The 17,351-nt window shown below is 48.3% G+C and overlaps 1 protein-coding gene and 1 long non-coding RNA gene across 3 annotated transcripts in view; one reads left to right on the top strand and one right to left on the bottom strand.

The window, feature by feature from the left end:
- The window catches only part of LOC135917168 (uncharacterized), a 52,343-nt gene extending 39,837 nt beyond the window's left edge, over positions 1–12,506 (top strand). The window contains exons 2-3 of the long non-coding RNA XR_011513820.1: positions 4,491–4,576; positions 12,380–12,506. This is a non-coding gene — a long non-coding RNA (uncharacterized lncRNA). The remainder of the gene's footprint in view (positions 1–4,490; positions 4,577–12,379) is intronic.
- LOC135917152 (cell adhesion molecule Dscam1-like) overlaps positions 1–17,351 on the bottom strand; it is a 1,023,231-nt gene that overhangs the window by 697,940 nt on the left and 307,940 nt on the right. For both annotated transcript variants that reach the window (XM_070536836.1, XM_070536837.1), the window contains exons 5-6: positions 12,370–12,664; positions 4,470–4,661 (exon numbers count right to left, since the gene is read on the bottom strand). In XM_070536836.1, the coding sequence (XP_070392937.1) occupies positions 4,470–4,661; positions 12,370–12,664 (487 nt within the window). The remainder of the gene's footprint in view (positions 1–4,469; positions 4,662–12,369; positions 12,665–17,351) is intronic.

Here is a 17,351-nt window from a genome sequence, read left to right as displayed (position 1 = left end):
ATTGTATTGACCTGTCATCGTGATTTTTTTTTCAATGCATCTCGGTACCACTCCTGCACGGGCCGTGAAGGGCCTGCAGTATGTTCAAATACATAAATATATATATATATATATATATATATATATATATATATATATATATTGTAACGACGAGGGATCGACGAGTAGGCGTAGCAGCACCGCCAAGTAACGCACTTTATCAGTCATCCAAGGGAACAACAACCACGTCTTTTTCGTTTTCCCCGCTTCACCTAAAAGCCCGCGCTACATCAGCGTCGTCACCACTGGCGCATACCCGCTGCATTATGGTTCTGCCAAATATAGTTGTGTCATTTGCTCCCCCTTTTGGAAAGATCATTCCCGATGATAGAGGCCTGGAAAGCAGCCGTAAAGAACTGCGCAGTCTTGACAGTCCTCATAGTACGGCTTCATACGAAGCACGTGAACGACCTCGGGTAAATGCCGTCGGCGCTTTGAACACTGCGAGCTGTCGGGAACGACTTCGTAGTTGATGTCACTGATGCGCTGGAGAACTATGTAGGGCCCGAAGTATTTGCGTAGGAGCTTTTCAGAGAGCCAACGCTGTCGAATGGGTGTCCAGAGCCACACTTTGTCGCCGATGTTGTATGTTACGGCTTTGTGCCGAAGATTGTAGCGTCTGGCGTCACAGTCCCGTTCGCGAATTCGCAGACGCGCAAGCTGCCTAGCTGCCTCTGCTGGGTTTGTTATCTCTTCAGCACCCGTCTCGTTGTCGTCAAATTCATGAGGGAGCATTGCGTCTAATGTTGTTGTAAACTCACGGCCGTATACGAGACTGAAGGGCGTCTTGCGAGTGGTCTCTTGACGAGCCGTATTGTACGCGAAGGTGACATAAGGTAAAACCTCGTCCCAGTTCTTATGCTCTACAGCTACGCACATGCTTATCATATCAGCCAATGTCCTATTTAGTCGTTCTGTCAGTCCGTTCGTTTGAGTGTGATGCGCTGTTGTCTTCCGGTGGGCGGTACCACTTAGGCGTAGAACGGTACCTAATAACTGGGCCATGAACGCAGTACCTCTGTCAGTGACTACTACTGCGGGAGCGCCATGCCTTCAAACGATGGATTCCAGAAAAAATCGTGCCGCTTCATCTGCTGTTGCCCGTTGCAGAGCACTTGTCTCGGAATATCTAGTGAGATAATCCGTGGCAACGACTGTCCACCTATTACCAGTAGTAGACGTTGGGAAGGGGCCCAGAAAGTCCATGCCTACTTATGCAAATGGTGTGGCCGGTACGTCAACAGGGTGCAGTAAGCCGGCTGGTTTCATGGATGGCGGTTTAGGACATTGGCAATCCAGACAAGTCTGAACGTAACGTTTAACGACCATAGTAAGTCTCGGCCAGTAGTAATTCTGCCGAATACATGCCAATGTGCGAGTGTAGCCCAAGTGCCCAGGAGTCGGCCCCGGAGGCGTGTAAGATTTCACGCCGAAGCGGTGATGGAACAACAAGTAAGTAGTTGCTGCCAAGTTATGTTCAATTCTACCCATATTATACTTCCTGATGTCAGCTGTCTTACGCTTGTTGATTAACTTCGAAAGTTCTGCCAGTTCTATTCTAGCTGTAGGGTTAGAGGCTTTCATATATTGGCGTTTCTTGATCAGTTTTTTCGTCTCCTGTGATAGTTTACTGGTATCCTGCCTAACGGAGTTGCCACCGACTTCCATTGCACACTCCTTAACGATGCCCACAAGATTGTCGTTCATTGCTTCAACACTAAGGTTCTCTTCCTGAGTTAAAGCCGAGTACCTGTTCTGTAGCTTGATCTGGAATTCCTCTATTTTCCCTCTTACCGCTAACTCATTGATCGGCTTCTTATGTCCCAGTTTCTTCCGTTCCCTTCTCAGGTTTAGGCTAATTCGAGTTCTTACCATCATGTGGTCACTGCAGCGCACCTTGCCGAGCACATCAACATCTTGTATCATGCCAGGGTTAGCGCAGAGTATGAGGTCTATTTCATTTCTAGTCTCGCCGTTCGGGCTCCTCCACGTCCACTTTCGGCTATCCCGCTTGCGGAAGAAGGTATTCATTATCCTCGTATTATTCTGTTCCGCAAACTCTACTAATAACGCTCCCCTGCTATTCCTAGTGCCTATGCCATATTCCCCCACTGCTTTGTATCCAGCCTGCTTCTTGCGTACCTTGGCATTAAGGTTGCCCATTAGTATAGTGTATTTGGTTTCACTCTACCCATCGCCGATTCCACGTCTTCATAGAAGCTTTCGACTTCCTGGTCATCATGACTGGATGTAGGGGCGTAGACCTGTACAATCTTCCTTGTGTACCTCTTATTAAGTTTCACAACAAGACCTGTCACCCTCTCGTTAATGCTATAGAATTCCTGTATGTTACCAGCTATATTCGTATTAATCAGGAATCCGACTCCTAGTTCTCTTCTCTCCGCTAAGCCCCGGTAGCACAGGACGTGCCCGCTTTTTAGCACTGTATATGCTTCTGTTGGCCTCCTAACTTCACTGAGCCCTATTATATCCCATTTACTGCCCTCTAATTCCTCCAATAGCACTGCTAGACTCGCTTCACTAGATAACGTTCTAGCGTTAAACGTTGCCAGGTTCATATTCCAATGGCGGCCTCTCCGGAGCCAGTGATTCTTAGCACCCTCTGCTGCGTCGCAGGTCTGACCGCCGCCGTGGTCAGTTGCTGCGCAGCTGCTGGAGACTGAGGGCCGGGGTTTGATTGTTGTGTTCATATAGGAGGTTGTGGCCAAGTACTGCACCAGGGTGGCCAATCCTGGTCTGGTGAGGGAGTGCGTTACCGGTTCTGGTCACCGGGATCAGGCCACACTCCAGGTCTGTTTGTGCAATTTTACCAACACGGGGATTTTTTTTTAATCTGGTGGAAAATTGCCGGCACCGGGATTCGAACCACGGACCTCTTGCACGCGATACGGGTGTTCTACCTCAACGCCACCGCTGCACTGCACTGCAAAAAGCACAAGTAATTTTCCTATTGTTGTCCGTGGCGTGAGTGTTTGTTGCCATCTTATGATATGACTATATATATATATATATATATATATATATTGTCACGTTGTAGTAACCGCCAAGATCATAGTAGCGAACCTGTGAATGACGAAACTAACTACTCAACTCATGTCGTGCATACAATCAGATCTCACAAGGTTCCGTGACAACAACGGATATATATATCAATACGTTTCGAGAAACTTCCGTGTGTGCGCGTGTGCTTGCGTGTGTGTGTGCAGAAAGGTTTAAAGACGGGAAGATAACCATTGTTCTTCTCGTCACCCTCGTGCTATCTTCTCTGAAGCCGACAGAATTCGCGTCTGATGTGTCGATAAACAAAGTCGTGGCCACAGGAACGTATAAAGTCTCATACCAAAGTTTAATGGGGCACCCGAAGACATTTCAGTGCGGCTGCGGCTCTTCTAGGGAAGGAATAATGCTGCTTCGTGAGCAGAGCTGCACATAATCGGACACTTCAGCGAGTACGCTCACGGCGAAGCGCCCTACTGGTGCATCACGGAGCTCTAGATACTAAAGATGGATCGTGGGAGAAGTATAATTAGAAGGGAACTTGAACACTCCATACTCTGCTGCGGGTCTATTACTAGTAATCATGCACTACCACCTAAATTCTCCAAATCTGTTGCCAATAGATTGCCCGTAGCCACGGTGCTAGCACGGTCCATGACGTCACGAGAAAGCTATCAATTAAGTTTATACAGCTGTGCTGCCGTGCAGAAATGAAAGACAATCACATCGAATGAGAAATCGCCTTTTGCGCCGGTTGAGCTTGCTCTTGCTAGGCTCACCGTCTCCACTCCAGCGCTGTGGCGAACAGCACCGCGATGCTCGTGCTACAACCTCGAGCAAATATCTCGTGATGTAAAGCCATGTGTAGGAATCCATTTTATGCCAGCACCATTACATGCTAGCGTCTCTTTGCGTTCTGGTGTGTTGAAGACAGTTGCTGAACAAAATAAACACGAAAGTAACACCAGGGAACTGGATAGCGCATACACAACCATTCGTTTTTCTTTTTTTTTTTCTTATGTCACTTCGCGATTGATGCATGCTTTACCAGATAGAGAGATTGAGACGGAGAGAAAGCTCTTTAATGAACTGCACAGAATTCTGCCAGTGTGCCTTTTTGGTGGCCTACGTGCTACTGAGAATAGAAAGAGAGCGGCAAAGGTAAAGAAAAGGCGGAAAGCTATATGATGAAACCATGCACAAATGAGACAGATGTGATGTTGATGTTAACAGGCTAAAGCTTTTCAATTAAACCAATTACTTCAAGAAATATGACAAGAAATTCTAAAGCTTGCCGTTTTGTTGTAGAAGACATAGTACCAAGTATTATTCCTAAATCTAGTGGTTCTTGGGACACAGAGTCTATTCTATCAAAATAACAAGACCTCTCGTGTCATGACGGTTTCGCTTACCCTTTGCTTCTGCCTTTTTAGATGCGCTTTTCTCGGCGCCGCCGGGTTGGATGAAGAGGCCGTCCTCGCGAAGCCAGCCGGTGACCTCGATGTCCTCCCGAACGAAGGTGGGCATCTGGCAGTGCAAAACGGCAGTGTTGCCTCGCACCACAAACTCGTCGTACACCTTGGTCTTGTACTCTTGGGCCACCACTGCGTCCATTAATTGTCGGGAAGTCACTATACAAGCTTGCATTTAAAAAGAAGTTCAGGCCTAGCAAATGTTTGTTTACAAGGTAGCATTGGTACCACCCGCATTAATAATAAGAAAGCCCATTGCACTGAGGATTGTCCTAAGTTCGTGTTCCTGCCAAGTGCAGGTAATCATATAGCGCACATGTGCACGACGATGTCGACACTCGGTGCACCTTGACGCGTACACTGTCCCCATCGCAGGTAGTATTCAATGCAGGGCTCAGGCCGCCGTGCCATATGCAGCAGCCGCCGGTGCAGAACGCCCCGTTCTAAACATTCGGGTACAGTCTAAATTGCCTAGCATTATGTCAGTGCGCACAGACAAACATGAACACTTCACACGCGAATACCGCGGATACTCGCTGTCAAAATGCTGGCGTTAGGAATCACGGCAGCTGCAGCGAGCGTAGTGACCTTCGTGCTGTTTATCACTTCAACGCAAACTGAGCGGTGAGAGCGCAGCGACTGCAGCGACTGTGCTCCCAAAGCAGATCGCTTTTCAGATAAAGCCTGCGTGACCGTGCGTGGCCAATGTACAACGCCGCCCCTCCCACAGAATACGGCGCGTTTCCTTCCCTTCGTGCCAAAAAACATGCACTCGCCAAGAATAAAAGAAAAGTAAAGAGCATGACGTTTCGGGCCCCCTTGATCACAATGAAGACGTAAGCATGGGCGCGCGACAATTTATGGGAGAGGTGGCGCAGCGTGCGGGCGTATATATCGGGAAGATTAAGCCCGCGTCCTGTTTATGGCGCGTCTAGTTGATTGAATGCGGTAAGATTATTAAAGCAAACGAATAGGTAAGTGTTTCTTGGTTGCGATTACAACGTGAGGCACGAAGCAATACTAGCAAATCTCAGTGACATAAATTGCGGCTGATGAACTTGCAACTACGTGGGAGCTTTCCTCACAGATCGTAAAGCCTCAAAAGGGCTTGAAATATGCGGTCACACCGAGTAGACACATCTAATAGAGAAGTGCCACATAGAGCAGAGCTGTCACCGACATTTTTCAACGTGGCCTTGATGAAACTTCCAGCCTAACTCGAGAAAATACCGAGCATCAGACATGCCTTGCGTGCAGACGATATCATCATATGGACGGTCGGAAGGTCCAGAGGAGAAAAACAAGAGGCATTGCAGGAGGCAGTGGACGTCGTACCAAGACACGCGGAAACACGCAGACTGCAATGCGCGCCGGAGAAGTAGGAACTCCTCACCACCGAGAAGCGGGCACAAGGACGATCAACAACCCAGGCACATACCATGTACCTGCGAATAGGTCCCAGAGAAATCCGCAAGATGGGCAGACTTCGTATCCTCGGATTACACTCACAAAAAGACGGGGGCCGAGGATCCGCCATACAGAAGTTACAATATACGACCACAGATCTTGTGCATGATGCCTCGAATTACCAGCAGTAAGAGGGGACTCAAGGAACAGGAGCTGATTCGACTAGTGCAGGCTCTGATTGTGAGCCGCATTGCTTTCTCGGCACCACATTTAAATTTCAGCAATGTGTAAGTGGAGGTACTCGACCTGCTGATATGCAAGGCGTTAAGCACGCGCTTGGACTCCCTCCCTGGAACGGCTATTTTTCGCCTCGAGCAGACAGGGCTGTACAACGCACGAGAAACTACCAAGCCCACCTGGTAAACCAGAAGGGAATGCTACAACATACAACAGCCAGAAACTACGTCTTGAAAGGTCTTGTGTATTTCGTAAAAAAGACCAGCGCACTGGCAAAAAAGAACAAAAATCACCGCCCCTTTCAGTCGATGAAGAGCAACGAACAACGAAGCTGTTTAACACCCAGTGTTACACCATGCTAGTCAAACTTAGCAAGCAGTCTATATTGCAAATCTTTTGTTTTGCCATTCTTTCACTTCATTTACGCTTTTGCGTGCTTCGCGGGGTGACCATGCTTTAGGAGTGCTTTTTTCTTGCGGTTCTCCAGATTGTTTTTTTATTATTATTAGGAGTGTGAGACAGTCCCTACGACGACGAGCCCTTTACCGAGCCAAAGTTCGCTGACGCTCATGGTAGGCAGCTTCTTCCTCAGGAGTACGCACTACTCGTGGTCTTACCCTAGTTGTAGCTCGGATGGAATTCTCGGAACCACTCATCCAAAGCTCCGTATATTGGGCACAGGGCCCGCCACTGATGATGCGGGCGCTGTAATCGTTTTGACGATTGGCTGGATTAGTTTGACAATTGACGTCTTTGCGTTTCCTAATGAGGTTACACATACGTTAGCATGCGACGTAGATAATGACGTCAGTGATGGTATGCCCGCAGTCCACCGTTGTCGCTTACGCTCGATGCCTCGAGTTTGCTTGGTGGCGTGGTTAGCAGCATCATCTCGACATTGCTGCTTGCGTTCTTCAAAATTAAATTGCTTCAAAATTAATATGTCCGTCACAGAAGACAATGGATGACTCATACCCCCTTAATAAACGGCTCATGCCACCGTAAACGCGGCCTGCCTATGACGACGACAGAATAGATGTTAAATTGTACGCTGGAATGACGAGCAGCAACGGAGCCAGCTGTAGAAGACGACGATGCCCGAGCCATTGCTGATGATGATAGTATTCGTGAACTCCGACAACAACGGCACAGGGTCCGCACAAACAGCTGCGCTGTAAAATCCTACTACGAATGCAGGAAAATATGCACGTCGCACCAATTCGTAGAAACATGCACCCGAACATGCACATCGGACGGCGACATGCGCGAGCGCAGGCGCGAGCGAAGAAGTGTAAAAATTACCCCGATGTCTTGTACGTAGACGCGGCCAGCTTCGCAGAAGCACAGCATTTGTCATCAGCGTAGTCCACATTCATGGGACCGAAATAAATGCGTCGTCGGTTTCCAGAACGAGCGCTGCAGAGGCAGAGGAACTAGCGATAGCGTTAGCCATCACGACGAAACTGCACTAGGATTGCGTTGTAGTTCTTACTAAGCCTCAGATAGCATGCACAAAATCTTCCAGGGCCAAGATTTCCGGGGCCGATCATTGCATTCTGATTAGAGCGCACCAGCTCCCGCCATGCATACAAATCATGTGGACTCCGGGGCATTAGCGGCAATCAGCAGGAACATGCCTACGGCCGAGCGCATGCACACCGTGAGCCGCGAGAGGGTCACGCCGAGCAGTTCCACCCTTAGCTCATTTCATTAACCACACCCACATCCTACAACACTATCGCCGCCTCGTAATTCTCTGACGCGACAGGAAATCATAGTATGGCGAAAATTCCGAACAAGCACATATTCACATTTGAGTCGCTGCTACATCCTGCACTGTATTTCTATAAATGCCCGCATGATGGGGATAAATGTGCCATGATTTACCACATGTTATGGGCTTGCGTAAGTACGCGACAGCTCACACACATAAGACACCCCGCCACACGGCAAAAGGAGGCAGCGCTGTCCAGCTCCGACTCGACGGACCAGCTCAACCTGATCAACCGAGCGAGAAGGGCAGCTAAGGCTGCTATACTCTTGGACTGAGGGACCACCCACTGCACAACGGAAGAGCTACCTACGCTCGTATGCTTTTTCTATAAAGTTCGCACACACATTGCGCGGCGCGCGAGGACGATGTTATCGCGAGACGAACCCGGACGCATCGCAAAGAAACCCTGTAGCAACTGCCAGAGGAGGTCAACTCAGCGCGTCTCCGCGTCCATTCCTCCCACGCCAACGCTTCGCCTCATTTTTCAATCTCCCCTTCGTTTAACGTTACCTACACATTCATCTAGGTGGCGTTACTTAGCCGTGCGCTGAGCCGTGCGCTCGCATTGGGCGCTCACGGGAAGACTACAAATGAAGCTGTGCACTGCAAGGTGATATGGGCTGGACTAGATTTGAAGTGGCGGAAGCTCGCAGTAAAATTGAGTATGAGGAACGGCTGAGGAATATGGAAGAAAGTAAATGGGCTGGCAGTATGTTCAGGTATCTGTACAGGAAAAACATTGATTCACAGTGAAGGAAACGAACTAAGAAGTCTACCAGCAAGTATGCGGCCTGTAGGGTCGGCAACAAAGCAACATAGAAGGTCAAGCGGAAAGTCAGAGAGGCTGAAATAATCTCATGGATGGCGGCAATGGAAAAGAAACCTGCCATGAAAAACTACTTAAGAGGAAAAAACGAAATCAGGAAAGAAACAATTCATGATAACTCAAAGGGAAGCTCATTACTTTTCGAAGCGAGACTGGATGCCTTAGAACACGCACCTATAAAGCGAGACATAAGACGGAAGAAGAAGCATGTGCTTGCTCCGGTAAAGCTAGGGAGACTATGGAGCATGTTTTATTAGAATGTGAAGACGTCTACCCAGTGGTCAATTTAGGCGCCATTGGTCTCCTTGAAGCACTTGGGTTCAGCGAGAGCAGTGGAAAAGTAAACATGCCCACAATAGATTAGATTAGATTATGGGGTTTTACGTGCCAAAACCACTTTCTCATTATGAGGCACGCCGTAGTGGGGGACTCCGGAAATTTTGACCACCTGGGGTTCTTTAACGTGCACCTAAATCTAAATACACGGGTGTTTTCGCATTTCGCCCCCATCGAAATGCGGCCGCCGTGGCCGGGATTCGATCCCGCGACCTCGTGCTCAGCAGCCCAACACCATAGCCACTGAGCAACCACGGCGGGTATGTCCACAATAGGCATTAGTAAGAGGCGATTAGAGGAATGGTGGAAGTAGGGAAACGACAAGAAGCGGAGACGTACAAAAGCACAGTTCGAAAGTGGGGATCAGAAAATTGGGGTGGGGTAGTTCATAGTGTTTTTTTCCCTCTTTTTTATTGTTTAACCTAGGTCGGACATCAGACAGTATAATAGCAAGAGCTTGGTGCCGCAAGCCACCACCCCGTTCCAAAGGGGACGCTCATAACATCCATCCTGAGCGCGCTCCTTCGTACTTTCCACGGCGCGCGATTCTCTTCACCTCCAGGCGCCTGCCTCAGTCACTTGCTATGCGGCTTCAGACAGACACTGCCGTTTCGTGAGTTGGTCCATACGCTTGAGCGTGGAGTGACTGCGTCTATACCGTTACCCGGAAGTTATATATAGAGGCAAGAACAGAGCACTTAAGGATCACCTTTAAGACGGAAGTGCGATAGAATTCAGAGGTCCCTAACTGCTTCTCATGCTTTGCGGCAACGGCAGCTTATACAACAATAAGGTTTACCGGGAAACGCTGGCGGCGAAAGCTATGCACCAAGGCAAGCTTTCTGGTAGGAACGCGGCCTCTTGCCTGGGCCAATCTTTTGTTATTGTTTCGCTCTTAAAATATTTCATTCTGAGAAGATTTAACATGAAGGGCATGTGCTGTTGGTGTTTTGTTTTGTGACATTCGCTGGTCTGTAGTCACTCTCAAAATTATGAGGAATAACTTCGTAAGGAATGCAAAAAAAAGTATGAGCAACTTGAGAGATAGGAAAACAACTTTAGTGCCGCATAGAATGCTTCTCGGCCTCACACAGGCACTGCCGATTTAAAGAGCTGATCAGTTGCGTTTGCCCGTAAAAACAAATCCAAGCACAATATGCCTTTTGCGATGCCGAACTGCGCCTGCGCAGTGCCCTAGTGGCTGAGGACCGAAGTAATTTGGCAGGCGCACCGCCGGATTCGATTCTCCACCGAGTGAATGGAGTACGGCCGTGGCAGACGTTGCACTTGTCAGTGGAATAGGGCGCCAGCCGTTTCTCTTAGACCCTTACGGGCCGGCAGATATCCGTGTCTTGCCGTTATACACTGTTTACCCCGACATATATTGCGACAACGCCTGCCCGTCCAGCAGGCAGACCTCCATTCTAGCACACATGCTCTACAAGTGCAGGTCGAGATACCCCAAGTTCAGCAAGGAGGAGTGGGACTCGCGTTTGCGTGGCCCCACTCTAGACAAGCAAATCCAGGCTGTCCGGCTTGCCCGTGACCGGGCCGGTAGGCCAGACCTGCCAGTCCCGACGTTGGACTAGGCGGGTGCGCGACCAGTTCGCGTCCTCACCTGAACTCCAATAAAGTTCTTTCACTCACTTGTCAGCCTTGCCATACTCGCTGCCGCGCACATGGAACGCCTTTCAAACACTATTGCCATCCAAATTTGGCGCAATGCAAACGTCGTGTCTCGTGTACGGCTGCACCTCCCGTGACCATTCCTGCAGGGCAATGCGGATTTTCCGATTTCCGTCGGTAAAACGCGATCGACAGCGCCGTGAAGCCTGGATTAGTGCTACACTTTCTGACAGGTATGTATTGGCATATGCAGTTTACCTCACTGTTTTTTGTGATTACTGACTCATACGAAAAAACACGATGAATACGCAAATGTGCTTGAGCTAGCGAAACAAAAGGTACCTGAGCTCGCGCTACCTGGTTGAGTGAAACGCGAAGTGCTTTCTTTTTGCTAACGTCTCAGTGCGTCCGTCGCTAGAACGCCCCGTGATTTCGTGACGTAACACCATGCACACTTGCTGCTTTATAAACGCTCAGCGAATGCTCGTGATGTCGGCCTAGTTATCTGTCGAAGCCACGCTCACCCGCACTGCCGGGCTGACGTGGGAAACAGCGTGCACTGTGGAAGTAGCTGGTAGTGCTAGTTAGCATTCGTTGCTATTTGTCGTTTCGTCATTCTTGTCGGCACCAAGTAATATTTACTTGCAGAGGCTTTTATGTTCGTTTAGCGAATCTGGATGTAGTACGGTATTTCAGGGGCACCTTCGCTGTCGCCCACGCACCTGGACTTTATACTGGCACGTGTACGTGTTTATCTTTTTCAGGTGACCGCTTTTCTCCGTCAAACAAATGTGATACGGTCATGATTAACAAAGTTGAGCCCCTCGGTTTCCCTTCTTCTCTCGCGCATTAATTGCCAGGGTCTTGAATCTGACAGCTCTAATGTCATTGGGTAGCATGCGGGGGTTTATTTGCCACGTGCCCGCTCTCCTCAGATCACGTGGTGCGTGACGCAATGGGGCGAAAAAAGATGTTCCACATAAATCGACCTCCTCTGCAAGCGGCGTTGGCTAACCACTCCTATGGATATATCTAGCAAACATCAATACCCAAGTTTGTGTACAGTTTTATAAGAGTCGCCGAAGCACAATTCGTAGTGGAACGCAGGCGTAATGTGGAGGTTGTGGGTGCAGCTTCAACCAACGACGCGTTTTTTTCGTCCACTTTCTTTTCTCTTTCTTTACGGTTTTCTATATATTCCATGTTTAGCTACATCTAATTTCTTCTATGCTTTCATTGGTTTCATCGTCTGCTGGCTTTATATGATAAAAAAAGTATATTTCCAAATATCAGAGCTGTTTACATAGGTACGTGCGATATATTTGAGCGCATAATGACGTCTGCTACGTTGATGTGCAAAAAATAGCGAATTTATTACATGAAAGGCGCCGGATATCCCAACCTATTTACTACCAAACGAGCGGAATGACACGTTTCTGCCGCCAGCGGCCACGGCGCATCATTTTCTCTCGCGACCAAAACATAGTAAGCCACATATGGAAGCACAAATACTTTCTGATGACATGACATTTTACGTAAACTTGCATCCGTAAGTTGCAATTCTAAAATGAGAACTAGATCTCAAACAGAAAACGTCGCAGGTCAAAAACAACTCGGAGCACAGTGCCACTCGCCTCCACGCAGATGCACATCCCTCGACACGATGCTGCCGACGTCGTTCTGCGCTACGCACTGCACGACGCCCGCGTGGTGGCGCGCCTGAGCCGCGCCGAACGGGGCCATCACCAGGGTGCCGTTGGGCAGGAGCCGCCGCACGCCGCTCACTTCCTCCAAGGGGTCTCCCAGCGCGCCCGCGTGCAGCTGCAGCAGCAGCGACGAACCGGCGCCGTTGTTCCCGCCGGCCACGGACGCCGAATGGCCGAACGCGACGTGTCGCCAACGGACCGTGGGCGGGGGATGGCCGTACGCCTGCGGAGGAAAACAATACGAATGCATCGAAATCATCAGCCTGGCTACGCCCACTGCAGGGCCTCTCGCATGCTCTCCCAACTACCCCGGTAATGTGCTAAATGTGGCCATGTTGTCCCTACAAACTTCTGAATCTCATAAACTTTCTGGCGCCCCCTGCTACGCTTCCCTTCCCTTGGAATCCTGTGCGGAACCCTTAATGACCATCGGATATCTTCCCTCCTCATTAGATGCCCATGCCCATTTCTTTTTCTTCATTTCAACTAGTATGTCATTGCCTCGTATTTGTTCCCTCACCCAATCTGCTCTCTTCTTATCCCTTAATGTTACACCCATCATTCTTCTTTTCATAGCTCGTTGCGTCGTCTTTAATTTAAGTAGAACCCTTTTCGTAAGCCTCCAGGTTTCCGCCTCGTACGTGAGTACTGGTAAGACGCAGCTGTTATACACTGTTCTCTTGATGGATAATGGCAACCTGCTGTTCATGATCTGAGAATTCCTGCCAAACGCACCCCACCCCATTCTTGTTCTTCTTATTATTTCAGTTTCATGATCCGGATGCGCGGTCACTACCTGCCCTAAGTAGATGTATTCCCCTACCACTTCGAAATAGCTCGGCATCGAAATAGCTGGCACTGAACTTAAGTAGCAGAACATTCAAGTGCCAACGGTCTCTTTTTTATTGTTCGCATTCGCATTACTTTCTAGAGGTTTGTACCGACCGCTGGTCACATTGTTGCCCCCGCCGCGGGCGTGATTGCGCCCTGCTTGAACGGAAGTGGCTGTCCGAAAGGGGCACCACCACTGCCACGCGGCAAACGAGGTTTTGCCCTTGAATAATGCCAGTCGGCTCTCCGTTCTCAACCTGTCAAAACCTGTTACTTGCCTCCACTGAACTGAGGTCCCAACACATTCATATTTCATACTTAATGCGCAGGGCACCCACTGTAAGTATGCGTGCAACTTCAAAGCAATGGCCAATGAACCTGGGCTGTTGCTCACCGTACTGTGAGAAGATATTGAAGAAATGAGGGGAATATGGACGTAGGCCTGCTGAAACCTTGACTAATCAGAAACGCTAGTCTATGCAGGCCGATGCTTTCATTACAGCTCACACACAGCGTATAGACGGCGGCTTTCAATTTTATTACTGTAGAATAGCTTTGACTAATCAGATGAGGCATAACAATTGGGTCACGAAAATAATATAGCTAAATTGTGCAGGCTGTCGCATTTTGAAAATGGCACCGGAGATTAGTTGGTGGAAGCAGAGGCGAGTAGTCAGGAGAGACTGATGGGCCCGGTCTATCTCGCCTAAAACTGCAGTCACACGAGCGAGTAGTCGCTAGGCATATGACCCGCCGTGGTTGCTCAGTGGCTATGGTGTTAGGCTGCTGAGCACGGGATCGAATCCCGACCATGGCGGCCGCATTTCGATGGGAGCTAAATGCGAAAACACCCGTGTACTTAGATTTAGGTGCACGTTAAAGAACCCCAGGTGGTCGAAATTTCCGGAGTCTCCCACTACGGCGTGCCTCATAATCAGAAAGTGGTTTTGGCACGTAAAACCCCATAATTAAGTCGCTAGGCATCAACTCTGCTCCTACCACCAATCACCGAGCATATTCTAGGTACAGATTGTTCGCCGCCGCAGTTGCTCATGTCTGAATAAATCTAGGCACTTCAGCTAAACATGAATGCCACCTGCTGTGTCCTTCGACTGCAGCATGTCTTATATAAAAAATAAAAATAAATCTGTAGTGAATTTTGTTTCGAGCACCGTTAACAGTTCAATTGCCAAGTGGGTAACAGTTTCCGATACAGAAGATATGAACTGATAAAGAGCGCGAAAACATGTAGAAAGGGAGGTTGAAAAGGAATCCCCAATGCGCTATATATCCATATCTATGTTCTTAACGCTTAAGCCAAAACGCAGATGCCTGGTGAAAGCGGTCAGCATGTGGAAGCTAGTAGAAAGCCCACCCCTTATCCTTATTTCTCCCTTTCCTCTTTCACACGTGTAGGGTCTATAACCGGACTTTACCTTGATTACACTCCCCGGCTTTCCTTCTTATCTCCCTCTCTCTCTCTCTCACTGCTCGGCCCTATAATAAACAAAAAACGAAGGAAGTCTCGCATATTGTTCGCCATCTCTTCGTCACTTCTGAGGCCAATTCCGAACTGTAAAGAAAGTAACAGTCGCTCTCCCGTTACACGTTTCATGCGAGCTTTCACCTGCACCTTGCAGAAAATAAAGAGCAGGTCATACAGCATCGACAATTTTATATTTTCCAGTCTTGTCACTAGGCGGGTGATAAGTCAGCACATTATTTTGCTTGAACACATAGCAATGCTTTGGCCCACGTTCGATCTCAGGCTGTATTTCATCGCTGGTGCATTTTATGCGCCCGGCAGGAAAATGGTCGCTTCTTGCAGAGATCTGCAGTCACTATGTTAATGTCGTCCGAGTGTGCCTTGTAAATGTTTTAACCTAATCCCAGCACGTATTTGCTGACGTTGTTGACCATACGGTGTATTTTTCTCGGTGCACATTGTGATGCTACAATTGACTGCTCTTTATCTCTTTCGCAGATTTCATGATCTTTACGCAGATAGACGCCCGGATCTTGGAGACTGCTTTGCGGTTTCTTACGTCTTTCTTACGTTCAGAAGCATGTTTACTACTACACCTGATCTGGTTTCCAAACTTACTTACAGCCCTGGTTTAAATGACCACTTGATTGTTCATTTCACTCTGCGTGCCCATGTTTCTACTAAAAAGAGCTTTAAGGTTGTTCGCGATTACAAGCCCGTCGATACGGCTTCTATCACGGCAGAAATGGAATCCTTCACAGCTGCTTACATCTCCGGTTTTGACGAACGCTCAGTTGAGGATAACTGGCAACTTTTCAAAAATAAACTACTATCTTTAATTGACAGTTATATACCTCAACGAAAATTACCCTCAAACACTACATCGCCATGGTACAACAACTCTCTTAAACGCCTGCGCAACAAAAAGAAAAGGTTATTCCGCCGGGCCAAGCCTATAAAGCTCCCCGCTCATTGGTCAACGCACCGTCAAGTGGAAACTGAGTACATCCAAATGTCTAGTAACGCTAAAACTACCTTCTTTAATGTTACACTGCCCTGCTTTCTTCAAACGAGTCCGCGCAAGTTTTGGAGTGTTGTTAATGGCACGAAAACAAACATTATGCATTTTACTTACCCTGATGGCACCAGTGTTCCACCTAATCAATGTTGCAGCGTTCTGAATGAGGCGTTTGTCTCTTTCCTCAATGCCAATATTATCGTAAATTTAGCGAGTGCACCAAGTTCAATCTTCCGTCTGATGGATCCCATAATAATTGACTGGGTTGGTATTAGCCAGCTAATCAATAATCTGCAGATTTCGTCTGCCAGTGGGCCTGATAGTATTAATTCAAAAATATTGAAATGCACTGAGGTGTTTTCATCTGTTATTCTTGCTAAAATTTTTCCTCAGTCGTTGCAGTACTCTTCGCTGCCGCGTGACTGGAAGAAAGGAAAGGTGATTCCAGTCCCAAAGTTAGGCAATGCGCAAGCTCCCGAAAATTACCGTCCCATTTTATTGACAAGCATCTCATGCAAACTTTTGGAACACATCATTTACTCTCACCTTGTTGAATTTTCGGAAACCAATTCATTCTTTCATTCCTGTCAACATACATGGCTTCAGAAAATTGTACTCGTGCGAAACCCAACTAGCTTGCTTTACTAATGATCTTTTTGCTGCATCTGACAATAACTTTGACGTTGACTGTATTTTCTTCGACTATGCTAAGCCCTTTGATACCGTAACACACGATCTACTAAACCTTAAACTCGATAAGCTTAACATTGATCCTTTAGTTCCTCTGATCTTCTGGATTAAGTTCTTCCTTTCCAATCGAACTCAGTACGTAACTGCCAATAACGCCTCTCTGCTTTTTCGTCAGTTACATCAGGGGTCCCGCAGGGATCCGTTCTCGGGCCTCTGCTGTTTCTAATCTATATTAACGATCTCCCTGACTGCGTAAAATCGTCTTCAATTAACCAATTTGCCGATGACTGCGTAATATATTGCTACGGCACAATATGTGCGATCACGAAAGGCCAGCAGTGTGAAGACGACGACGACGGTTAGAAGCTTGCGCGGGCTGTCGCCTCTTGGCCAAGCGGGTGCGGGTGATGTCGGGTGCAATCATTTTCTGTAAGTTGGCGATGGTACCAGTCGCCGACTGCGATGGTAGAGGAGGATCGGTTGAATTGTCGTCTATTGAAATCGATGCTACAGAGTGATCCTCGAATGAGCAAAGTTGGGCCAGAGACATCCCGCGTGGCAGCACTTGTGTCGTCAAGGCAAAATTGACCACTGGCAGGCAGACGCAATTCGCCGTAATAGATAAAATAGTATGAGGTAGTGTGATCCCGTGAGTAAGGAGGACGTCTTGCATAGGAGCCGCGATGTAGTGACCGTCGGGCACTGGCGGGGATGACACGAAGTCAACGTAAGTCAGTGCCGAAGGTGGCAAGCGAACGAAGTCGACGGAACTGAGGCTAGGAAGGTGTTCTTCAGCGGGATCCAGAACAGGCAGGTCGAGGCGGAGAGTACTGGCGGAGCAATCGATGAGAGCAGAATGTGCGGATAGGAAGTCGAGGCCGAGGA

This window comes from Dermacentor albipictus, chromosome 4 (genome assembly GCF_038994185.2).
Source record: "Dermacentor albipictus isolate Rhodes 1998 colony chromosome 4, USDA_Dalb.pri_finalv2, whole genome shotgun sequence".
NCBI lineage: Eukaryota > Metazoa > Arthropoda > Arachnida > Ixodida > Ixodidae > Dermacentor > Dermacentor albipictus.
The sequence above is the reverse complement of the archived record's forward strand: the minus strand, read 5'-3'. Positions and strand labels throughout refer to the sequence as shown.